This window comes from Silurus meridionalis, chromosome 20 (genome assembly GCF_014805685.1).
Source record: "Silurus meridionalis isolate SWU-2019-XX chromosome 20, ASM1480568v1, whole genome shotgun sequence".
Lineage (NCBI taxonomy): Eukaryota > Metazoa > Chordata > Actinopteri > Siluriformes > Siluridae > Silurus > Silurus meridionalis.
Window position 1 is genome coordinate 11868322 of NC_060903.1, and position 25863 is coordinate 11894184.

The window sequence follows — 25863 nt, forward strand, 5'->3', positions numbered from 1 at the left end:
ACCAATCTTCTGTGACAGGTGTCATTACTGTATATAACTAATTTTCAGTAATCATACAAAACAAAAATGAAAACTTTAAAAATAATAAACTGTGATGCTTAACCTCAAATAGAAGGGCAGAACAGCACCATGGACAGCACTGCAAAAGTTAGCGCCACAACACAGACCAGATGCATGACACCATGTTAGGCCTTATGGTCTTACAATACATTTGATGTTCTCCACACTATATATAAATTTTTACTAAACATTTTATTAAACATTTTCAATGCTCCAAAACAAAATCAAGTTTGTAAGTGTTTGTGATTTGTTCATGAGCCATCTAATAACTATTCTGAAAATTTTCAAAGACAAATAGAACAGAGCAATGAAGAACTGGAGCAGCAAACTGCGTTGCATTCTCCATACTGCTTACAATATATTAATTTAATGCTGCATTTATTTAATAGGTGTTTAGTTGACATTTGAAATAATCAAATAAACCAGATTAGCAGAAGGTATACATGAGAATTTGTGATGGAATTTAGACAGAGCAGCTTATAAGTACAACCAGGAGCAAGACTGAGAAGGGCTTGTGAAAGTAAGGTCAAGAAGTTTATATTAAACCTGCTGCCAAGCAAACGTGGAAAAACTACACTTTTTGTGTACTTAAGTAAAAGTTTTTAAACCGCGCTTTAATACCAACGGAAGTAAAATATCGGATACCTTTTATATTTCTACTTGTACAAAAGCATTTGCTTTTAAATATAATTAGCAAAGTTAAAAATACCGATAATGATAATTTATGCATGTTCCATTTTACTGTGCATCATTCCTATTTCTATTGACACAGGCATACAGCGAAAGCACCCCCACAACAATGAAACTCTTGCAAGAACTGTTGGATTATAGCGACAGGTTCTCATTTAGTGAACTTTGTGTTCACTTTAAAGTACTGGGGAATGGCATGTTTTTCTAAAATGTAATAAAAACGCAAGACATTTAAATGTAAATTCCTGAAAATATTTTATAAAATACACTACAGTAAAAAAAAATACAGAAATTCTTCCATAATGTCCACCATTGCTAAATGGTGAAATTGATTCACTTTATCTGTGTATGGTAATCAGAATATCAGCTTTTATTTTTTGCATTATTTTCACAACTTTGTAGTCCTGTCTAAACACTTACTTGTGAACCCTTCCTTTGTCGACCTTGAAAAAACAAATATTAATAGTTTGTATGTAGTTAAATGCTACTGTTGTTCACCAGCTGGAATTTAGGCATCTTCAAAACCTTCACACTAAAAAATGTTTCTGCTATGCAAAACATAGGGATATTCTTCCATTTTAAAATAGTGATTTTAACAAATGGACCTCAAATTAATTCTCATATATTATTCTTATTTATAGTAGAACATCATAAATTGCATGAAAATGTTTACTGGCTTGTCATCCTTTCATTTCTTTTTCCTTTTCTCTCTCTCTATTTCAGAGTTTATAGGAAATGGAAAAATTTTCCTTCGGTTAAATACTGCTCTAATTTCCTCACATGGCATGACCCTGAGCATGACACATAGGGAAAACTTGTCATGCCCAGCACTGGATACTATTTGCTTCTTGTTTGCATAATGTTAAAAAAGAAAACTTTTTCCTGCTCTCATTGCCTGCTTTGCACTTCTCCTACATTACTCTGCATTAAAGATTAATGATTTACTTGCAGCAATGTGAATGCCCCATAGAACAAATAATATTGTTTAAATCATTAGACAAATAAAACTTGTAGTTTGCAGCACTGCACTTAATTTAACTCTTTATAACATGTTTCTCATATCAGTGATGTATTCTGTTAGCAAAATAATATTTAGCTATTTTTGTAGTTTGAATATTAAAATACAACAGAATTTCTATACAAAATGTCTTCTAGTTATTTCTTAATGTCAGAAATATTAAGTAGAAGAGAAAATATGCCTTTCTCTAACACAGGGCAGTTGATCAAGGTGGACAGCCATCATGTGCACCAGTAGCCATGTGCAACCAGTATTCCTGGTTCTTGAAGCAAACAAAATTGTAGAAGTTCTCTCCCCCCTTGAGGAAGCCATGTTCGTTTGTTCCCCAGCACACAGGGCTATCCACAAAGCCATGCACAGTGAGCGAGACCCAAGCTGCGACCTTTGGTTCATCAAAATATTTTCTGGATGATCAAAAAAATTGAGAATGTTTAACAACATTCATTAATGAAGTTTCATTACATAATTTCTTTGAATACATGAAAAACACACAACTCAAGAAATTAAATTATACAGCAAAGAAAATTACCTAAGTTCTTGTAAAAGTGCAGAAATGTCTTCAGGAGGAATGAGTCCAGTTACTGTGCAAAGCAGGGCCTGGCTCACAGAATTGCATGGCTCCGGACACACGTATGTGGACAGGAAACTTGTAGCTGAGTTTTGACTGCAACATAAATAATAAAAATTTTTACCCACTGAAAGGAATACCAGATTTGACAAATAAATCCAACGAAGAAACATCTCACCAACTGATATTCAGGTTGACTGCCCCAAGCCAGTCTAGGAATTGCTCTGGGGTACATGAAAGACTCTTTCCCTGAAAATCTGAGGACTGAAGTGATGGGCACAACAGATCTGTCAGATTTTGGGTACTAAGAGTAGGCCTACACTTCTCGTAGGTGTACTGAGACAGGAGAGCCTTCAGATAGCCATCTTGGTCTGAGCATGAGAATGACACAAAGATTTTCTAATACAATCATTAACACAAATTGTCTAGACAATCATTAGCACTAATGCTTTATTAAAAATAGTACATTTGAAACACTAACTACACTAAATGTGCACTAGAAAAATTAAAATGATACGCAAATAAGAGCAAAAGTAAAATGGGATATGTGGACGGGACCGGCGAGTACTGTAAGGGTCATGTTCTTTGACTTCTCCAGCGCTTTTGACACCATCAGGCTGGCACTTCTTGGTGAAAAGCTGACAGTGATGCAGGTTGATGCACCCCTTATGTCTTGATAGTAGACTACCTGACTGGAAGACCTAAATGACTAAGGGAATTTGGCCTGTGTGTTCAATTTTTTTTTTTTTTTTTTTACTTTTTTCAAACATTAAAGAATTTCTAATAGTCTATTTTGCTCCTATTTACCAAGGGTGCTTAATATTAGTGGAGAACACTATATACATAACTAAACTGTAGGCAACACTTTCTGTTAGCAACTTTGTTTATGAAGAGCAAATTAACAAGATGAAGTGATTGCCTTCATGCTTCACAGAGGAAACACCTGCAAACTGTTGAGTAATGTGGGAGAACTAGCTAGAGAAAGGAAATAGTTACTAAACCTGTGAGAAAAATAGAGAAACAAATATAGAACATTTATCATAATTAGCAACAAATGAAAGTGTTACTAAAACTCTAAATGCAATGCAAACTTTAGAACTGTGTCAGTGCAACCCATAAGGTTGGGCTTTTTACATCAGCAGAAAAGGAAACGTAGCACTTATGTTTGTGAGTGATTATGAGTTTCTTTGTGGGGCATTTGAAAAAAATAATTTAAAGCAGTTTGCTAATTAATGAAATCATTCAATATCCCTTCAATAATTTATAGTCAGCCATCTTTTACACAAATCTTAAGTATTACTCCATAATCTAAATCACAAAAGCAAAATTCCTCTCTCATAAGAGAAAGGGCTTTAAATCCTAAACTAAGACCAAAACCATTCTTATTATTGTAAATGTGGAACCTAAAAATTATTTTGGCTTCAAATATTATTTTCTAACTGCAAACATGTAGGATTTTAAATTATATCTTAGTTCGAGGTTAAGTGGAAGATTAATTATATGTACTTTTTTAAGTCAGTTTATCCTACAATGGCATTTATTGACTTTAAAAAAATTGAAGATTATGAGAATAAAGTCGTAGCAGCACCGGCTGAAATACTGGCGTGGCAATACTTACTTGTATCTTCCTTTTGAAAAACACCTCTCAACAAATAGCATGCAGATGTAACCATCAATACCCTTCATAGTCAACCACTGAACACCATTTTCAGACTGCACAAAAGAGTCAATTTCTATCTGTGTTATTCGAAGAGGAAATGTTGTTTCTAAAAAGGATGATAAACTAATGCTGCTGCAACTTTATTCTCGTATTCTTAGATTTTCTTATTGACGTGGCCCTAAAACTCCGCCATATTATCCTGTAGGTCTCGATTGTTCTGCAGAAACTGATATTCATGTCAGTGAACACATATCTTAAAGGAATATAATCTTTTAAAGATATATTACAAACCTGAATGGCTATCTGTTAAAAGAAAGTCGCATCTCAGTAAAACTCTTTCTTTCAAACTTAGCAGAACTTGCTGGTATCGCTTTGCACCAGGCACCAACGATTTATCGGTGAGGTCCACAGTTACAACTGCAAGTATAGAAACGTAATAAGCAAAAATTTACTTTAAACTATCAGATTCAAATAGCTTTGGAGTTTCTCGCTATTATTTAGATTTTTCACCGTATCTCATGGGCTTTCTGTGATTGTATAGTGATGGTTTTCCCTCCAGGCCAAGCTGCTCATACGTGTCCTTATCAAGAGACAATATTAATTTTCCTAAAGAAAAGAAAAAAAAAAGAATTATGACAGAGTGCATCAAGCACTGTATAAGAGTCAGAGATGAAGACGTAGAGGAAAAAGAAAGTGATCTATTGCCTCATTTACATAGAGGCATAAAACTGCACTGCAAATCTTTGTATTGCTGTATACTTAATAATACCCATACCTTGTACATATGTATTCAGACCACTTGCAACAACATTGGAAAATTTGCTCCAGTGCCTCTAATTTCTCTTGATTGTTGCTGAGATGTTTCTACACCTTGACTGGAGTCTACTTGTGGCAATATTAACTGGACAGTATCTGAAAAAGCCAAAACCTCGCTATAGAGGGTCTAACATTTGACAATGCATATAAGAGTAAAAGCCAAGCAATGAGGTGAAAGAACCCCCTGCAGTACTCAGAGACACTTAGTGTTGCAAAGCACAGATCTAAGGCAGGCTACAGAAAAATGCTGCACTGAAAATTCTCAATAGCACAAGAAAGGACAATACTCATAATCTCACACTCTCATGGTAGTTCTCACTCTCCGGTGTTTTGTATGGGTTCTCCTCTTTTGAGTTTGGTTCCTCTAAAGGTTTCTTCCTCATAACATCTAATGAGTTTTTCCTTGCCACAGTCACCCCAGGCTGCTCATCAGAGACTAAAACACATAATTCCCTATAATTCTTAAGTTCTGTGACGCTGCTTTGAGACAATGTCCATTGTGAAAAGCGCTATAGAAATAAACTTGAACTAGCACAGTGGCCTCCATAAACCTTAAATGGAAGAAGCACAACCACAACTTCAAGAGCTGGTCACCTGGCCAAACTGGGCAATAGGGTGAAAAGGCCTTAGTAAGAGAGGTGACCAAGAACCCAACTGTCAATCTAACTGAGCTCAGAAAATCCTGTTTGGAGATAGGACAAAGTTCCAGGAGGGCAACCATAACTGCAGTGCTCCACCTATCTGGGCTTTATGGCAGTGTGGCTAGATAGAAAACTCTCCTCAGTGCAAAACCCATAGAACATGATTCTCTGGTCTGATGAAACTGAACTGTTTGGCCTCAATTCTAACTGTTATGTTTAGAGGAAACCAGGCATCTCATGCCATCTGTCAAGAGTGGCTTCGGGACAACTGTGTTTTAGAGTGACCCAGCCAGACTTCTGACTTGAACCCTATTTAAAATCTCTGGAGAGACCTGGAAATGGCTGTCCACCGACAGTCCCCATCCAACCTGGCGCAGCACGAGAGGATTTGCCATGAAGAATAGATAGATAATCTCCCAATCCAGGTGTGCAAAGCTTGTGAATTTATAACCAAAATGACTCGAGGCTGTAACTTTTGCCAAAGCTGGTTCAACAAAGTACTGAGTAAAGGGTCTGAATACTTATGCAAGTGATATTTCAGTTTTTATTATTTTTTTTAATTTACAGACGTTTCTAGGATTCTGTTTTCACTTTACCATTACGGGGTGCCAAGTGTAGATTAATGAATTTCAACAATTGTAGTATCAGGCTACACCTTAAAATTGGGAAAAAGTAACAGGGGTCTGGCTGCTTTATAAATGCACTACATATATAGGTTTTAGCCGTGCACCAAATAGCTCTCTGGACACTAGATTATGGGGCAGAGATTTGATATTAAATTTATGGTAACAGATAATGTAAGAACATTTGCTTCAGTGATTATTTTGGTTGGAACTTAAGTAAATCAAACAAAATACCAGCATAATATTTTTCTATTGATGAAATGGATACACGTGTTTTTATTCATACTTACTGCCTAAACAAGCAATAACATTGTCTTCATCAAGTCGGGTTTTGTAGGAGAGTGCATAAAAACTGCCTGTGAAAACAGAATGTACAAAGATACAAAGAACATATTTATGTTTAATCACCACATTATCTGTGTAAAGCTGCTTTGAGACAATGTTCATTGTTAAAAGCGCTATACAAATAAAAATGAATTGAATTGAATTGAATTGAATGCAAAACATTCTGGAAAGAATCAACACAAAACAAATAAACATCATGGTAAAAACACTGTCCTTACCTTTCTTAATTATTTCAAGCATGTCCTCTTCCAGAAATCTGTAAACTGGTAGATCCTGAACAATATAATATGAGCTGAAATTACCGATAACCTTTAGGAAATCAGCAGGCAGTACTTCACATTCAGGTATCAGCAAAGAAATCTGTAAAACAATATATTTTAGTAAAAATAATTTTTATGATGATGATTAAAAGGCACAGTAGCATCAGCATTTCACAGGTACAGTATGCCCAGTTTAACCCTGAGTTCAGGTTGCTTTCTATTTATTGGTATCATGCATGTAATTGGGGGGTTGGGGATTGTGAGTCATGTCTTGCAATGTAAAGGTATACCATCCAGACCAGATCATTTACAACTCTTAGTAGGATGAGACATTAACTGAAGGTGAATTAAATTTTTTTTTTTTAACCAAATTTAAAGTTAATTAATATTGTAAATTAATTTATCAACCACAGCCTCCTTCAGCTCATTACTAAAAAAAAAAAAAAAAAAAAAAAACTTGTGTTCTAAGAAACAGACAGACTTTTTTTTTTTTTTGCATACAAGACAATGTCCATGATTTTCATTTAAAAATATTTGGGTGTTTGGATCAGCAATTTCATTTTGATCTATCAAATAACTGAAGGACACGGTAATATTTCAGTAGTGAAATGAGGTTTATTGGATTAACAGAAAATGCGCAATATGCATCAAAATGAAATTAGACAGGTGTATAAATTTGGGGCACCCCAACAGAAAAATCACATCAATATTTAGTAGAGCCTTCTTTAGCAGAAATAACAGCCTCTAGACGTTCCTATAGCCTGTAATGAGTGTCTGGATTCTGGATGAATGTATTTTGGACCATTCCTCCTTACAAAACATCTCCAGTTCAGTTATGTTTAATGGTTGCCGAGCATGGACAGCACGCTTCAAACCACCCCACAGATGTTAAATGACATTCAGGTCTGGGGACTGGGATGGCCATTCCAGAACATTGTACTTGTTCCTCTGCATAAATGCCCGAGTAGATTTTGAGCAATGTTTTGGGTCGTTGTCTTGTTGAAATATCCAGCCTCGGCGTAACTTCAACTTTGTGACTGATTCCTCAACACTATTCTCAAGAATCTGCTGATATTGAGTGGAATCCATCTGACCCTCAATTTTAACCAGATTCCCAGTACCGGCACTGGCCACACAGCCCCACAGCATGATGGAACCTCACCCAAATTTTACTGTGGGTAGCAAGTGTTTTTCTTGGACCGCTGTGTTCTTTTGCCACCATGCATAACGCCCCTTGTTATGACCAAATAACTCAATCTTTGTTTCATCAGTCCACAGCACCTTATTCCAAAATGAAGCTGGCTTGTCCAAATGTGCGTTTGCATACCTCAAGCGACTCCGTTTGTGGCATGTGTGCAGAAAAGGCTTCTTTCGCATCACTCTCCCATACAGCTTCTCCTTGTGCAAAGTGTGCTAAATTGTCGAACGATGCAGTGACACCATCTGCAGCAAGTTGATGTAGGTGTTTGGGGGTGGTCTGTGGGCTGTTTTTAACCGTTCTCACCATCCTTCGCCTTTGCCTCTCCAATATTTTATTTGGCCTGCCACTTCAGGCCTCAACAAGCACTGTGCCTGTGGTCTTCCATTTCCTCTCCATGTTCCTCACAGTGAACAATGACAGCTTATATCTCTGCGATAACTTTTTGTAGCATTCCCCTAAACCATAATGTTGAACAATCTTTGTTTTTAGGTCATTTGAGAGTTGTTTTGAGACCCCCATGTTGCCACTCTTCAGAGGAGAGTCAAAGAGAACAACAACTTGCAATTGGCCACCTCAAATACCTTTTCTCATGATGGGATGCACCTGTCTATGAAGTTCAAGGCTTAATGAGCTCACCAAACCAATTGTGTGTTCCAATTAATCAGTGCTAAGTAGTTACAGGTATTCAAATCAACAAACTGACAACGGTGCCCAAATGTATGCACCTGACTATTTTCTTTCTGATGCATATTGCGCATTTTCTGTTAATCCAATAAACCTTATTTCACTACTGAAATATTACTGTGTCCTTCAGTTATTTGATAGATCAAAATGAAATTGCTGATCAAAACACCCTAATATTTATAAATGAAAATCATAGACATTGTCAGGGGTTCCTAAACTTTTGCATACAACTGTAGATAGATAGATAGATAGATAGATAGATAGATAGATAGATAGATAGATAGATAGATAGATAGAAATTATTTCTGTATCAATTAAAATTGATCAAATTAAATCAATATTAGGTGTGACCTCACTTTAGCTTTTAATTCTTACATTTGCACAAAGACAAGGACTTTGTAGGATCAGAGTCAGGTGTAGAATTAACCAGTTATACCAAGCAGGTGCTAATGATACATTTCATATGTGGGTTGAAACAACATCAATAACTGTAACAAACAGCTGTGTTGAGTGAGGAACAGCCAACTCTGATACTAATGTGAGGTTGTGGTAGACAGTTTTATGTCACAGGCCATACACCATAGAAGGACTGAGCGCAGCAACAAGACGCAGTTAGTTATACTGCATCAGCAACGTCTCTCCCAGGCAAAGTTTTCAAAGCAGACTGAGATGTTTCAAACACAAAGAAATGGGCAATATTAAAGACCGGAGACTTAACCTAGAGAAGAACAAGGAGTCCTGGGACTGATGGTTTGGCCTCTACAGAGCCCTGTCTCTCAGCATAATTAGCTCGGTCTTGCTTTCTATGACAAGACAGAAGGATTTGAGGCCGCCTACATCCATAAAATATCTGTGGTTAGTTCTCCAAAACGTTTGGAAAAACCTACCTGGCGAATTCCTTCAAAGACTATGTGTAAGTGTACCTAGAAATATTGATGCTGTTTTGCAGGTAAAGGGTGGTTACACCTAAAATTGATTTAATTTTGATTTCTTTTTTTTTTTTTTTTCTCTTTCCATTTTGTTAATTGATAATGCTTTCAGAAATGTGTTGTGAATTTTTCTTACAACATTTTAATCAAATGTTTACATCAAGTCTGGAACATAAATTTAAACATTGCCCTATGCGGAAGCAAATTAACTAGAATATGATATACAAAGCTTAACTGTAAAGTCGAACAATTGTATTTAGAGAGATTTCTTCCGTAGGTTTTGAACAAAGTTTAATCAGGAAATTTGTAAAGCCCCGCTTAGTGTTGCTGAACAGCTCTAAAAGCAGTAGTGTGGTTATGAGCTCACCTTATAGTTGAACCAGTGTTTAGACACGTGCGCTTCATGTCGTGATGCTTCATTCAAGAAGTTGGACTTTTCAGATACTAATAGGCTCCTCGGACATTTCTCCAAGTGTGGTGGCATTTTCAACAGAAATATATATAATAAGTGTGCTTTATGAAAGTAAACAAAAATAACTTGAAAATCTAATTCTGTGTTAACATCTCTTTCGTCCGCTTTTCATGTCGATTGCTAAACAGTAAAAAGCAGCGCTACTGCCACCTACTGCACTGGAGAAGCATAAAAATAAATCAGCACGCCGAATCTAGAGTAGGGGAGTATTCCAGAAAGCAAGATTATCTTCAACTCACATATACCCTGAACTCTCAAACTTGCTTACTTTGGGTATGTCGGTTCCATAATACAGTACCTGTGATGAATTAGGTTAATCTACCTCCTATTGGTAACCCAGAGTTAATGCGCGCGCACGGCGAGTAAGAAAATACATTTTCAATGGATCGCCGATTTCAGGAGATATCCTGGAAACACGGAGGAAAAAAGCGAACTACGCCTTTGGGGTTAAACGAAACACTAGACCGACTCATTGTTTCAATCACACAGTAGATTTAATATCTCAGAGGTCACTAAAATAAATATTTAAACTTTAGAGGGATATCAAATCACAAACCATTACATCATACTGTACACACTGCCGGTATCGACGTGGCAGCACTACTGTTCCAAACCACTAAGGGCAGATTTATAAGTAACCTGCCTGATCTGTTTTAACATCTTTCTATGCCCCTAAATGCTAATGATCTTGAGATAATGCCAAACAGCATAGGCGCTATCCTCACTAACACATTAGACACCGTTGCCCCCTTCCGAATAAAAAGGTTAGAGAAAAAAAAAACCCTGCACCATGGAATTAGTCACACTCATGCACTCAAGAGAGCAACCTGTAATCTGGAGAGAAAATGGAAAAAAAAAATCACCCCATCATTAAAATCACAAATAACATGTTTTTAGCTTCAGACCAAAGCTGCATCTCTCTGTTAGTTTTACTAGATATTAGGGCTGCATTCGACACTGCAGACCATGACTTTCCCCTAGATCGCTTACATAATTACATAGGCATTCAGGGACAGACATTAAATTGGTTTTAATCCCACCTCTCTGATTGTTACCATTTTGTAGATTTAAATGGACAACTATCAAGGCTAATGCAAGTCAAATATGGGGTGCCACAATTCTAGGACCCCTGCTGTTCACAATATACATGCTTCCCTTGGAAAATATGGTTTAGAAGGCACGCAATTATCTTCCATTGTTATGCTGATAATACCATGCTATTTATATAAATAGCCAAAACCAGAACTGTGTTAAAAAAAATTAAATGATTGGATGACTCATAACTTTCTATTATTAATTTCTGATAAAACATAAGAGATATGGCTCATCGGTTTAAAAACCAGTACACAGAAGCTCCAGCAATTCAACTTGCATTGAGCAGGATGTACTGTAACAACAGTAAAAGACCTGACAGTTATTTTAGACAGCAACTTTTCTTTTGAATATCATATCTCCTATATTACAAAAAACGCCTTCTTTCACTTTAGAAATATTGCTACGCTAAGAAACATGTTACCTATATCTGATGCATAAAAGCCAGTCCATGCATTCGTGACCTCCAGACAGGACTATTGTAATGCAATATTTGGTGGTTGTCCTGCATCATTAATAAACAAGTTAACTTTAGTCCCGAATGAAGTTCTCACAAGGTTGAAAAAATATGACTATATAACCCCAATTTATCATCCCTACACTGGCTACCTACTGAGTTTTGAATTGATACAAACTATTGCTTCTTACTTACAAAGCCATAAATGGTTTAGCTCTCATCTATCTATCCAGTTTTCTTATACGTTTCAATCCGTCACGCTCTTTGCAATCTCAAAAGTCTGGACTTCTAGTAATTCCTAGAATACCAGTCCGCTAAAGGCGGTAGAGCATTCTCACATTTAGCTCCTAAACTTTGGAATAGCCTTCCTGACAGTGTTCAGGGTTAAGGCACACTCTCCCAGTTTAAGTGTAAATCAAAGACATATCTTTTTTAGCAAGGCCTACACATAACAGATCACATCACATCAGATCAGATCACATCATCTTGTGCTCCAGTACATCTGATCAAACACAAATGATCAACTTGTGCTTGTAAATATTATAAACAGCAGCTATGCTAATTCCTCTACACTGCTTCTTTTTATCTATATATTCCAAGGCATCCCAGAGGTTGCGCCAGCTCCAGTTTTACCCAACCTCATGAAGATTATAGACCTTCAAAGAGTAGATGCCAACCCTGCAATTATCCCAAACCATTTAGAGATGTACTAGGTACATTTGGAACCCACTTCATGTAGAGTTTGGACATTGAACTTATTTGAACATTTAGAGCTCTGGCATGAAGGAGTTTGTGTTGAATCTATGATAATGATGTCAGATGTTAAACTATTTTATAAGTTGCTTAGTAGATCTTGGTTCCACAATGTCAACCGGCTGTATAAAACTGTAGAAAGGATATTACTCATAATGACCCAAATGATGATGGGTTCCCCTTTTGAGTCTGGTTCCTCTCAAGGTTTCTTCCTCATACCATCTAAGGGAGTTTTTCCTTGCCACGGTCACCCCAGGCTTGCTTATCGGGGATAAATACTCATAATTCACTTATTACATTTTTTTGTTCTATAATTCTTGTGCTCTGTAAATCTCATTTGAGGTAATGTCCATTGTGTAAAGCGTTTTAGAAAAAAACCTGAACTTCCATGAAAGAGTTGGAGGATTTAATGGTGACTTACAAAGAATATAAGCCCATTATAACAAAAAAAAAAAAAAAAAAAAAAGTAATACTGCTGCATAAGCAAAAGGAAGAGAGTAGGCTTGGCAAAAAAAAATATATGGACAGAGTAAATGTGTACATTTTAAATGTAAAATTATAAATAGGCTATTTTTGTTTCTTTTGGGCATGTTTTTAAAATAAACAAGCATTTACTTTTTGGGCTCCATAAATATATTAATATTACTGTAGTAAATAATTGGCTATTAATATAAACACACCTGATAATACACAAAGGCACTGTTTAAGCGCAAGGCATACTATATGTACTGCACTACACACAGTTGCCTTTCCCTCATGCTCTGCATTGCCTATGTTGTTAAAAACGAAGGGTAATGCACAAAATGTACTCCTTGTTAAGCGCTGATCCTTGATGTGTCACATTTGATATGTATGATTTCAAAAGAATAAATTAATAAATTAACGATTTTTTTGAAAACTGGTAACACTCCTGCAAATATTTATTTGGATATGAAGTTTTGGATATGACTCTAGATGATGTACCTCCCCTTAAGACCAAAATGATCAGGGAGAAACAATTAGCACAGTGGTATAATGATCATACGTGCACCTTAAAACAGACTACTCGGAAACTAGAACGTAAACGGCGTCAAACAAACTTGACAGTATTTTAAAAAGCACGGAAGGAGAGCCGCAAGGATCTGTCTTAGGCCCACCGCTTTTCTCTTTATATATGCTGCCTCTGGGTGAAATTATACATTAATATGGTATTCACTTCCATTGCTATGCTATTGATAAACAGCTGTATATTTCAGCAAAGCCAGATGAGAGAGATCAGCTTAAAAATATTGAGGAGTCCAATTAAATCTCACATTGATTATAAAATACTACTACTGATGTATAAAGCATTTAACAGTCTCGCGCCACAGTATCTGAGTGAACTTCTTTACTAATCTGATCTTCCACACCTACAAATGGTGCAGGCTATTTGTTGGTACCTCAAATAATGAAGACTACAGCACGGGGCAGATATTTCTCTTATAAAGCCCCACAGTTATGGAACAGCCTTCCAATCAGTGTTTGGGATTTAGACACAGTCTCAGTGTTGAAGTCAAGGCTGAAAACATATTTATTTAGTCTTTTATCAGTAGATTTTTCTTACGTAAAGGAGCAGATCTGGAGGGAACATAGAGTGTTTGGTGAACTGGGATATTTGTATGCTGTCGTCCCCTCACTTTCACACGTTTACTCAGGTTTGTTGATGGTGTTGTGGTGGGTCGTCTCATATCCTAGAGATCCCTTATGTCTGTGTAAGCTTCTGGTTTTCCCTTTTAGTTATGCTGCCATAGCGAGCCTTGCCGGAGTCCCGAACTACACAGTGTCCTTAATTTCATACAACAATAAAGACACATAATAATCCATATCTTCCTGTCACCCCTTTTCTCTCCTCCCTCTCTCTCACACTGACTCAGGTCTACAGTTTGCTTCTGATCAGCATCACTGTACCCCGCAACATCGTATATCTGCAATATTTGGTGCAACCCAGATGAGGATGGGTTCCCTCTTGTGTCTGGTTCTTCTCCTTATGCCTCTCCTCCTCTCCTTATGCCATCTCGGGGAGTTTTTCATTGCCACAGTCGCCACCGGCTTGCTCATCAGGGACAAATTTACACTTTAAAAGAACATTTTATTCATTTTTATCAGCACATTATCTGTGCAAAGCTGCTTTGAGACAATGTTCGTTGTTAAAAGCGCTATACAAATAAAAATGAATTGAATTGAAAACACATTGATACGTGGTCTTATCCCCCTCTCACGGAAAAGATTTCATATGATCTGTGCTTCCACATCCACTGAATAATCTTTAAATGGGATTACCCCATCTTTCCGTGCTTTCGTTCTGGGACTTTGTGGACCTCACCCCTCCAGGGTGTACCACGGATATCTCTTTTTGGACTTATACTGGATTGCCGTGTATGTATTTGTGTGTTTCTCTTTATTCATTATACCAGGGGTGTCAAACTCAGGCCCGCGGGCCAAATCTGTTATTATTTTTGGTTGTATTGTTGTTGACCTGTGAAAAAAGGTTTACATTAAAAAAGGAATTCGAAAGGCTACGGATAGAGAGAGACATAACAAGAAACGAATACCACTGCTGTGTGTTTTATTTAAAATTTAATTTCTCATGTGTTTATAATATTAAACTTTGGTTGTTCCAGATTCAATGTTTATGCAAAACTAACGTTTGTTTCCATATGAAAAGGTTAAACATTACACATCTGGAGAGACGGAAAACATGCACAATTGCAGTCAATTTTTCAATAAATATTGAGTTTGGCCCGCGACTTCGTCCCAGTTTTTAATTTTGGCCCACTGTGAATTTAAGTTTGACACCCCTGCATTAAACCAAAGGGAACTGTGCGCCGGCCTCCACCTCCGTTCGTTCGCAGCATGACACAGAGGTTCCTAATCCACATACGTTGCTGCCGAATGAAGTATTTTACTGTTATTGATCTCTGTTTAGCCTTTTTTAGTGTTCTTCTGGCAGAGCAAAGTAGACATTTGTTTGCCTATACATATGCAGGAAAAAATATGCGGTATACTAGAATGCCTCAATGTTTTAAACATTCACTGCATGTGTTTTATCAAGTGCTAAAACTGCTGGATAGTGTGTTATTGAAATATGTGGATGACTTTCTAATTTGTTCATCTTTGGAACAGTGCCATAAGAATTATATTACAATATTAATGAAGCTTGCACAAGAAGGACACAAAGCCTCAAAGACATATTTCCAGTATTGCCAAACTCAGGTAGAGTTTTGAGGCAAGTATTATTGCACATGGTACCAGCGCAATAGCTCCAGCCCAGTTAGAAGGCATTAGTAAGGTTCCTATGCCTCAAACAGGCCAAATGATGATATTTTTGGGGATAACAGGGTCTAGTGCAAACAGCAGGTCAGCAGAAATTGTGTGCATATCTTATGTGAAATATTAACGCAAATTAATTTCAACTAATTAAATTAAAATTGTGTTATTAATGCAGTGTGCACTTTTTTTTACCATTTGTATTAAAAATATAAATAAATAAATAGAAATGAGGTGAAATTAAAACCTGAAACGCAACACACATTTATTTACGGCATCATTTCTTTTTCTCAGATATAAAAAAAAATAAGAAACTCCACTGAATAATTGTTTTTAACCAATAAACATTTGTTTTACTGATGCATTAAGTCTCAAATCAAGCACCAAAATCTGCCCTGATGCACACATCCGGCAATTAAAACTGTCCATGTGGAAACACAGCAAAAGTTCAGTTTGATGTCCTGATGATTTAATTAATTTAAAACCCCATAATTACTTTAAAACATAGAGCTTAAAGCTTATATCCATCAAATAACTCGAATTCACACGTCTATTTACTTACAGATAAAAGGAGCCTGTTCAAGCAGCAGACACACAAAATCCCATTGTTCCAGAAAATCAAGTCTACCTGTGAGTGTTCAAAAGGAAGTGGAACGTGCCTCACAGAAAAGGCCCGTACACAGTGTTGAAAGCTACAGTGCAGGCACCACTTTGTCATGTTTTTCCCCTTTTCGCCGCTAGTGGCCGCTATTGTCCCACTTCTTCAGTTTTCCCACCTCATGGACTTTTTAAGCAAGCTCATTTCCTTTGTTCTTTAAACCAGCCATTAGGGTTGCACAAGCCAGTGCACTCTTAGTGTCGGTCCCAAACCTGGATAAATGGGGAGGGTTGTATTAGAAAGGGCAGCCAGCGTAAAACTTGCCAAATCAAATATGCAGATCATGAATCACAATTTCGTACCAGATAGGTCGAGGCCCAAGTTACCAACGACTGCCACAAGTATTGTTAGCCAACAGGGTACCAGTTTAAATTGGGCTGACTGAAGGAGGTGAAGGAGAGGAGGAAGACGTCTACAGAGACAGCAGGAAAGGGAGAAGTGTAGTAGAGTGGAGGTTAGGGTTGGTACTTTAAATTTTGGTGCTATGACTGGTAAAGGGAGAGAGGTAGCTGATATGATGGAGAGGAGAAAGGTAGATATGTTGTGTGTTCAGGAGATCAAGTGGAGGAAGTAAGGCCAGGAACATTGGAGGTGGGTTTAAACTGTTCTTTTATGGTGGGGATGGAAAGAGAAATTTAGTATGGGTGATTTCTGAAGGAAGAGTTTAGTAAAAGTGTAGTGGAGGTGAAGAGTTTCTGATAGGGTGATGAACGTGAAGCTGGAAGTTAAAAGGGGTGATGATAAATGTCATCAGTGCCTATGCTCCACAAGTGGGTTAGGAGATGGAGGAGAAGGAAAAATTGAGTGAGTTAGATAAAGTGGTGGAAAGTGTACCTCAGAATGAACAATTGGTGATTGGGGCAGACATTCATGGGCATGTAGAGGAAGGGAACAGAGGTGATGAGGAGGTGATGGTTAGGTATGGCCTTAAGGAGAGGAATGTGGAAGGGCAGATGGTGGTAGATTTTCTCCAGTGTTCTGTATTGTTGAAAGATTTATGATCAAACTCTTGATGTCACCCAAATGAGGATGGGTTCCCCTTTTGAGTCTGGTTCCTCTCAAGGTTTCTTCCTCATTACATCTAAGGGAGTTTTTCCTTGCCACAGTCGGTATGGCCTTCTCATCAGGGATAAATGCACACCATTTACCTTGACTGTTGATTTCTGTAAAGCTGCTTTGAGACAATGTCTGTTGTGAAAAACGCTATACAAATAAACGACTTGACTTGACTAGATTTTGCTAAAAGGATGGAAATGGCAGTGGTGAACACTTATTTTAAGAAGAAGAAGGATCATAGGGTGACGTATAAGAGTATAGGGTGCACACAGGTGGACTATGTTCTATGTAAGAGATGCAAACTGAAGAAGATTGGAGACTGTAAGGTGTTGCCAGGGGACAGTGTAGCTAGATAGCATCGGATGGTGGTCTGCTGGATGGTTTTGGAGGTGAAGAAAAGGAAGAGAGTGAGGACTGAAAGAAGAATTAGTTGGTGGAAACTAAAGGTGGAAAACTGGAGTGTGCGCTTCAGGAAAGAGGTCAGATGGGCTTAGTGGTGGTGAATTTGTGCTGATTGATTGGACAACTACTGCAAAAGTGATAAGGACGACAACTAAAAAGGTTGGTGTGACATCTGAAAATAGAAAGAAAGACAAAGAGACATGGTGGAGGAATGGGGAGATGCAGGAGAGCATAAGGAGAAAGAGGTTGGCAAAACAGATTTGGGATCGACAGAGTGATGAGAAAAGTAGGCAGGAGATGCGGCAGCAGGTAAAGAGGGATGTGGCAAAAGCCAAGGAAAAGGCATATGAGGAGCTTTATGTGAAGTTGTACACTAAGAAAGGAGAAAAGGATTTATACAGATTGGCCAGGCAGAGGGACTGAGCTGGAAAGGATGTGCTGCAAGTTAGAGCAATAAAGGATGCAAATTGAAATGTGTTGATTAGTGAGGAGAGTGTGTTGAGAAGTATTCTGAGCAGCTGATGAGCGAGAAAATTTAAAGAGAGAGAAGGTTGGGTGGTGTGGAGATGGTAAAGCAGGAAGTGGTTAGGATTAGCAAGGAGGAAGTGAGAGCAGTGATTAAGAGAAGGAAGAGTGGAAAGTCAGTTGAACCAGATGACATACTGGTAGAAGCATGGACATGTTTAGGAGAGATGGAAGTGGAGTTCAACCAGATTTTGGAAGGTAAGAGGATGCCTGAGGAACAGAGAAAGAGTGTGCTAGTACCAATCTTTAAGAATAATGGAGATGTGCAGACCTGCAGTAACTACTGGGAAATAAAGTTGATCAGTCACACCATGAAGTTATGGGAAAGAGTCGTGGAAGCCAGGCTGAGAGAAGAGGTGACCATCTGTGAGCAACAGTATGGTTTTATGCCAAGGAAGAGCACCACAGATGCATTATTTGCTTTGAGAATGTTGATGAAGAAGTAAAGAGAAGGTCAAAAGGAGTTGCATTGTGTGTTTGTGGATTTAGAGAAAGCGTATGACAGGGAGAGAGGAGTTTTGTAAGTATTGTATTGTATGAGGAAGTCAGGTGTTTCAGAGAAGTATGTAAGGGTGGTGTAGGACATGTTTGAGGACAGTGTGACACCAGTTAAGTGTGCAGTAGGAACGACAGTCTGGTTCAAGGTGGAGGTTAGACTGCATCAAGAAACGGCTCTGAGCCCTTTCTAGTTTGCAGTATTGTATGAGGAAGTCAGGCGTTTCAGAGAAGTATGTGAGGGTGGTGCAGGACATGTTTGAGGACAGTGTGACACCAGTGAAGTGTGCAGTAGGAACGACAGTCTGGTTCAAGGTGGAGGTTAGACTGCATCAAGGATCGGCTCTGAGCCCTTTCTAGTTTGCAGTGGTAATGGACAGACGATGTCAGACAGGAGTCTCTGTGGACTATGATGTTTGCGGATGATATTGTTATTTGTGGTGAGAGTAGGAAGCAGGTTGATAAGAGCCTGGAGTGGTGGAGGTACGTGCTGGAGAGAAGGGGAATGAAAGTCAGTAGTAGTAAGACAGAGTACATGTTTGTGAATGAGAGAGAGGACAGTGGAGTTGGAGGAGTTCAAGGATCTGGGGTCAACAGTGCAAAGTAATGGTGAGTGTGTTGGGCAGGCAGGGTGAAGTGGGTTGAGAAGAGTGGCAGGAGTGATTTGTGATAGAAGAGTATCTGCAAGAGTGAAGGGAAAAGTTTATAGAACTGTGGTGAGACCTGGTATGTTGTATGGTTTGGAGACAGTGGCATTGACTTAACAACAAGAGGTGGAACTGGAGGTAGCAGAGCTGAAGATGTTGAGGTTTTCATTGGGAGTGACGAGGATAGGCAGGATTAGAAATGAGTTTATTAGTGATGAATTTATTAGAGGGACAGCGCATGTAGGACATTTTGGAGACAAGGTGAGAGAGGCACGATTGAGATGGTTTGGACACGTGCAGAGGAGGGATATCGGGGTATATCGGTAGGTGAATGCTGAGGATGGAGCCACCAGGAAGGAAGAAAAGAAGAAGGCCAAGGAGGACATTTATGGATGTGGTGAGGGAAGACATGCAGGTAGTTGGGTTGAACGAGGCAGATGTAGAGGACAGGGGGGTATGGAGAAGGCTGAACCGCTGTGGTGACCTCTAATGGGAGAGGCAGAAAAAAGACAAAGAAAAAGATTTTCTTTGTTCTTTGCTTAGTGTTTATTTTTGCTTAGCCACTGTATTCCTGCCAAGTTCCTGCCTATAGTTTTCTCTGGTTTGCCCATGTCTTTGTTTAGATTTCTGTTGACACTTTTTAAAGTCTGTATATTATTTCATTTGTTACTTTGCTAAACCTTTGCCTAGTTATTGTTTGTTCTTACATTGTGAGTCATCAATTGTTTTCCCCTTTTTGCTTCAATAAATTCCCACATAATAGCTGGCTCTCTCTCCGCACTTGAGTTCATCACCTTACCTGTGTCTCTTTACTGAGGAATTAATCTTTCCTTGTGATGACCCTGGTTTGAGCCCTGGCCTGACACACTTGGTATCATTTGTTTTACTGCACGAGAGTGCTAAGGGCGAGACCAGATGAAAAAGCAATAGGTGACATGCAATGGGTGAAAAGAACAGTTGTAGACATATTACTTGTTGTTGTTTTGTTGTATTATATCTGTTCTCAGATCTGTTTAAATTATCACTACCATTTAACAAATGGCAGTGATGTGGGGACCCCCAGACACAGATGAGCAGCTTGTGGACTCTCCAGAGTCAGCTGGACATCTAAATTTCGAGTGGCTTTCACGGAACTGGAGTAAGTGAGGAGTTCCTGGAGAGCAATAGGATCTACGACTGGGCAACTGGTCTAGTTGGTGAACTTGAGATAGAGGGTGCTGTAGCCTCAGTACCACAGTTTACTGCAGCAGAGCACATTAGTGGTCGATTAAGAGGGATGGTGTGATTTCACAGGAGGTTATAGTTTTACTGAGTGAGGACATCTGTGATTTGACTTTGGAAACTATACTACAAGATGGATAGTGACTAAGCAGACAAAGGAACTGTTGTTTGGTTTTTGATTTATGGTTCTTGGACTCTGGACTGTGCAAACTATTTTTGGTTTTTGGATCTTGGTTTTTGGTGTGTGGTGGATTTTTCTTTATTTTTTTTTAACGCCTTGATTTATTTTTAATTTTTACTTACTGTATTGTAAAATTTACATACACCTGACTACATGCTACTGTTTATAGATTCACAGTGATTTATTACATACACACACATGCACACACACATCCTATACATGTTCCTACACATATACATTTACATATACGTGTATAGAAAATTTATTGTTTATTGTTTCTTCATGTTGAAGGTACTGGATGAAAGGATTTTTGACTCAACATTTAATTTTGACTGCATTACTGATCATTTATATGCACTTATTTACTTGATTATTACAACTTTATGATATGCCTACTCAAGATACACTGGATATTTTTCTGGATATAATTGTGTATTCAATCAGTTTATAATGATGTGCATGTCTAATTTATTAAAGATGTTGGATAGGCCAAAGGTTGGATGCGAGTGTGTACAGATGCAGGTCTTTGTTAACATGTAACATGCACAAACTGGCTGATTGAAGGATCTTTTAGTCAAGTGTGGGGGAAGATGTTTGGTCCGGACTACTGGAATATCCAGTAGTCCGTAATATGTAATGTAATTAATTAGTATATCCAAAACAAGTGATTGTAGTGTATGAAAGCATTAGTTTAAGTGAAGCAGGTGTTTTAGCAGGTGTTTTAATGTGTTGACTTTATGTTAGGAGGTCATGTATGGGCCAAGGCCTTCTAGCTATTCCATTGGTTCCTCTGCAGCAATTTATATTATCTTACATTTTTATTTATTTTTTACTTGATCAGGGTTTGCATCGTTGTGAAATTTTAAGTTATATTAACTACAGATCTATAAGATTTAATTGTTATACTTGGTTGATAAGTTAAATGTCAATTTACCTTATTTTGGGCTTGAAGTGTCATAGCTATGTAAGCAAAGCGAGACAATGAGGTTGGTTGTGTTTAACAGTTTAACAGCGGGTAAGGCCAATAATAACTGACATAAACGGACTTTGACACTAACAGCTGAAGCTAAGAATAGGCAGAGCAGGAGACCTGGGAAGAATTAGGTACAGTACAATTCCTAAATATAGCAAAATGGAGCCTAGTGGCTGGTTGAGAGTAGTGGGGGTAGTAATGAAGGGAACATTCCAGAAACACATATAACACAAAAGACACTAGCAAGCGAGGCATTGACACACATTGAAGATTTGAGCACAAACTTAAAGAATCAAGAAAGAATCAAGAAAAAAATGTGTAGGATCAATCTTTAGAATATATTTGACTACAAACTGGAAGCTATACATTTTTTTTTACTGAACACTTTTACACAAGACCTTTTTGACTTCCTCTGTTTTTATTGCTTCAAATGTTTCTGAACTCTTTACTTGTGGTCATAACAGACCTGGTGGCTGCACTGCTGGGCAATGTATTATTTCGCCGCCATTTCCATTTGTTTCTGTCAGCCGTTGTCATGTTTGGACCCTTGATGAATTTATGGGTATCCCACTATAGTGTTTTTGCGAAGAGGAGCCATTATTTATACAGGTGAGCTGTTTGCATGCACACATCTTACAACATAAACAAGTGAAATTATTGCGGGAGGAGTTTGCATACAATAAATGCTTATACAAGAATGTGTTTTGTGCCACCAATTAGCCAGTTCATAAATTCTCAAAACCAGTGTTGTTAAAAATGTTACAGTATACAATTTTCCAACTATAGAAATATATAAATACAGACTTAGTTTGTTTAGTGGTGAGACTACTAATGCAGTGTCTTTTCAAAGAAAGCCAAAGAAGTATACATAAAAGGCAAGGGCAAGAGAATTTGGTTTGAACATAATCTAATGACAATAAATACACAATCCCACTATACTCAAAATGCAATAAGGTTAATCAGTGTTACACGAAAAGGTGTGTGACAGACATTAAAAATATTTTATTTTATTGTACTAAAAAGTACTAAACGTACAGAAGGTTAGAACAACAACAACTATGCTGCAGCACAAAAATAGACCTTACCATACATTGTCCTAATACAAAAGTTAAAAAATGTTGTTTTTATTTAATGCAAAGTAGAATGTAATGTACTTGATTATAGCTTCTAAATTTGTCTGAATAACTCTTTAGAGCAGCTGCAGAATAATGTGTTCTAATTAAATAACAAGCTTTGAGTTTAATGGGTTATTAAATGTAAGGAATTTCAAATGGTGCTTAAAATATTTGAAGGCAGTACCACTAGTTCCCAAGCCATTTAGGACAGAAATAAAACACATTTATGATCATATGTTGAAGCACTCTGATTATAGCTTGATCACTGAATCATAAATAAAAAAATGAAATGAAAAATCTTGATGCACAGTGATGTGATAATATTAGACTAAATCAATAAAGACTGTAATTCACAACCTGTTTGCAATACAATTTATGCTAACATTTTTTTTTTTTTTTTTTTTACATTTTTGGTTTTTTTTGCGGTTTATTTTATGACCTCTTCCCCAGTTTCCTTCATGTAAATTTATCAAACTATATTTTCTCTAAATGTTTGTACAAATAAGTCTACTTGGGCTTATCCAGAAGGTTTTTCATAACATCAGTGTAGCACAAAGCTGCATTATCCTCATTTGTTTGGGTAATAAAAAAAAAAAAAAAAAAAAACTTAATTTTTGTTGTTGTTTTGGTATGTTAAATGGAAGCCTTACATTTGAAATATTTTTTTGAAAAATTAAAGTTTTAAAATCGTTACCCAAATGTACATTTGCTACTAACTAATATTTGCTGTCATGCATTCATATACATTTTGCAATGCCAATTAAATTGTCCTTTGTCTTCAACAGAGTTTTTCTGCGTTCAGGATGGGGTTGGACCTGTATTTTTGTTGGCTCCTTCATCTTTCTTCTGTCTTTATCTGTGCAACGATCCTTGACACTCACGCTGCGGCATCTCTCACGGCTGGCTGTAGCAGGTGGGCTGTGGCTGGGCTTCCGAAAGCTGCTTAGCCTGTTGGAGAATGCCACAGGAAGTTGCTACGAGCCCCTAAGTGGAGCTCATGAGCATGCTGTAGGGGCTAATGAAGAAGGGCAGCCTTTGTTGCTGTTACGGGAGGGTGAGACAAAAGCTGATTGCATAAGCTATGGCATGCTATGGCGGGGTTATGAGGTCTCTGAGGACATCTTTCTGCTTTCTTTTTGTTGCCTGCTGCTGGCCGAGGAGATGGCTGTATTTGGGCCCTATTTGAACCTGGGTGGGATCTCTGGAGCACCCCTTAGAATTCTGTTCTTATTCTGTGCCCTTTTGCTGAGTCTATGGTTGTTTCTACTTTTCTGCCTACTTGCTTATTTTCCTCAATTCCCAAACCAGCTTTTGGGAGGAGCTTTGGGTTGCCTGAGCTGGAGGGCAACGTACCAGGGATGGTACCATCTAGGACCAAGCTGGTACTGTCCTGGAAGGCCTGGGGTAGGTCTTCTAACAACATAGGGATAAATAAAATTGTTTTTAAAAAAAAAGGAAATTGTTTAATTACTTTGGGGTAAATATGCTTGAAGAATTATTAAATAAAGTTTAATTATCAAAGTTTTGAACTACCTGTTTCAGGGATTTTAAAAAGTCTGATTCAGATACCACATCTTAATTAAAACAGTCACTAACAAGCTTTCTTCAATTTTATTTCTCAAACTGGTTACATATTCCCTAAAATAAAAATAAAGGCAAAGAGAACTGTAAAAAAATATATGTTCAGATCTACAAGGTAAAAGGAAATTTTGACTTGGTGAATTTACTTCATTGATATTTTCTGGGGGTTTTCTGAAGCCAGTAAATTATAAACATCTAAAAACAAGTGTTAATTTTATGGTCAACTTGCATAAAAATAAATAACTGTAAATAAAGATGAATGTCCCTTTTTTTTGTTTGTTTTATATAAGATTTACATATTCTATTTAACACTGCCTTCATGTGGCAGTATACATTTTTTGGTTATTGGTATACCTGGATACTGGTGCTCTTATATGAAAACCCAAAATAAAAAAAATAAACCTACTTGGCTATCGCAAACACTTATGAAGAAATACATATGGGAATCAATACTATAGTTGCAGAATATACTTCTTCACAATCATTATTTAGCATAAGTAAAAGTCAAGATACAAGTAGTTAGAATTGAGAATATTCACAGGGCAGTGGATTTATCAGTTTTAGAAGAGCAGACTAGAGGTGTGCAATATTACCTAAAAATAAATAAAATAAAATAAATAAATAAATAAATATATTTTTCATATTTTTGGGATTTTATTGATAATGAAAATTAAATATTTTGCTGAGTGCGTTATTGTGCCAGTACCTTAAGGACTACCATGGACAGCTGACTCTTAAAATTTTTGATATTCCTCATATTCTGTGTGGTCAGTTTACAGCAGTGACTGATTAATATTTTCCAATTAGTTTCAATTGATTTTACCTTTCAAAGCATTTTTTAATGCATCATATTTTGAGTCAGATTCTTACAATTAATCAGCTAAGTAGTATAATAAGACATTTTGGATGTTAGTATACAAATGAAATCAGTATCAACCAAATTCATCTTTGCACTGCAGAAGAAACAGAAGCTGCATCTGAAGTGGCATTTAAATGTATTGACACACTGTTAAATGCAGCTTAGAGGGACGTGTATTGATTTAACCTGCAGTTACAAATGCATAAATAATGTTTTGATATTTGAAACATAAGACGTTGAACATTGATATTTGAGAGTATAAAAAAAAAGAAGAAAAAAAAAGAAGCTACTTTAGACGTGGAATTAAAACCGCCAGTAGGTGGCAGCAAGTCGTTGTTAATAAGTGAGACATTGCGATTCAACCAAATCATTTAAACGGGTGATTTATTCATTATTTTTGTTGGCGAAAAAGAGCAAAAAAAAGAGAAGAGGAAATGTGGTGTCTAAAACCAAGTCTTTTAATATTAACCGCTTGTTTATTGAACTATTGTATAAAATCAATATCACATTTGTAATCTACTTGTAAGCTGATTTTGGAGAAAAAAGACTGCACTTCTTGTGTGAAATAAATGAATGAATACATTCTCTGCCCTGAA

At 37.3% G+C, this 25863-nt stretch overlaps 2 protein-coding genes across 3 annotated transcripts; one reads left to right on the forward strand and one right to left on the reverse strand.

The window, feature by feature from the left end:
• Window positions 1–986: 986 nt before the first annotated feature.
• On the reverse strand, window positions 987–10376 carry rpp40 (ribonuclease P/MRP 40 subunit). The gene is made up of 8 exons (XM_046876674.1): window positions 9863–10376; window positions 6640–6781; window positions 6367–6432; window positions 4507–4602; window positions 4288–4413; window positions 2515–2707; window positions 2298–2432; window positions 987–2172 (listed from the first exon to the last, which is right to left on the reverse strand). The coding sequence occupies exons 1-8, from the start codon at window positions 9977–9979 to the stop codon at window positions 1974–1976; spliced, it is 1074 nt and encodes a 357-aa protein (XP_046732630.1). The 5' UTR covers window positions 9980–10376; the 3' UTR covers window positions 987–1973.
• Window positions 8961–25863, forward strand: fitm1l (fat storage inducing transmembrane protein 1, like). Of its 2 annotated transcripts, none has more exons than XR_006928832.1 (2): window positions 8961–9479; window positions 23613–23751. XR_006928832.1 is itself a non-coding variant. In XM_046876675.1 (2 exons), exons 1-2 carry the CDS (start codon window positions 22143–22145, stop codon window positions 24250–24252), a joined length of 819 nt encoding a protein of 272 aa, XP_046732631.1. In that variant the 5' UTR covers window positions 21613–22142; the 3' UTR covers window positions 24253–25863. The 2 variants fall into 2 exon arrangements, 1 of the variants encoding a protein (XP_046732631.1); XM_046876675.1 differs by lacking the exon at window positions 8961–9479 and adding an exon at window positions 21613–22321 and having other exon boundaries at window positions 23613–25863.

What these genes read in the sequence shown, in the direction of transcription:
- rpp40 (XM_046876674.1), bottom strand. Translation starts at nt 9,979, where the DNA reads ATGCCACCACACTTGGAGAAATGTCCGAGGAGCCTATTAGTATCTGAA. An exon ending in GCTTGAAATAATTAAGAAAG is followed by an intron (nt 6,433 to 6,639) that starts GTAAGGACAGTG and finishes CTGTTTTCACAG; the next exon opens with GCAGTTTTTATGCACTCTCC. An exon ending in TTTAACAGATAGCCATTCAG is followed by an intron (nt 2,708 to 4,287) that starts GTTTGTAATATA and finishes TCTCATGCTCAG; the next exon opens with ACCAAGATGGCTATCTGAAG.
- fitm1l (XM_046876675.1), top strand. Translation starts at nt 22,143, where the DNA reads ATGTTTCTGAACTCTTTACTTGTGGTCATAACAGACCTGGTGGCTGCA. An exon ending in AGGAGCCATTATTTATACAG is followed by an intron (nt 22,322 to 23,612) that starts GTGAGCTGTTTG and finishes TGTCTTCAACAG; the next exon opens with AGTTTTTCTGCGTTCAGGAT.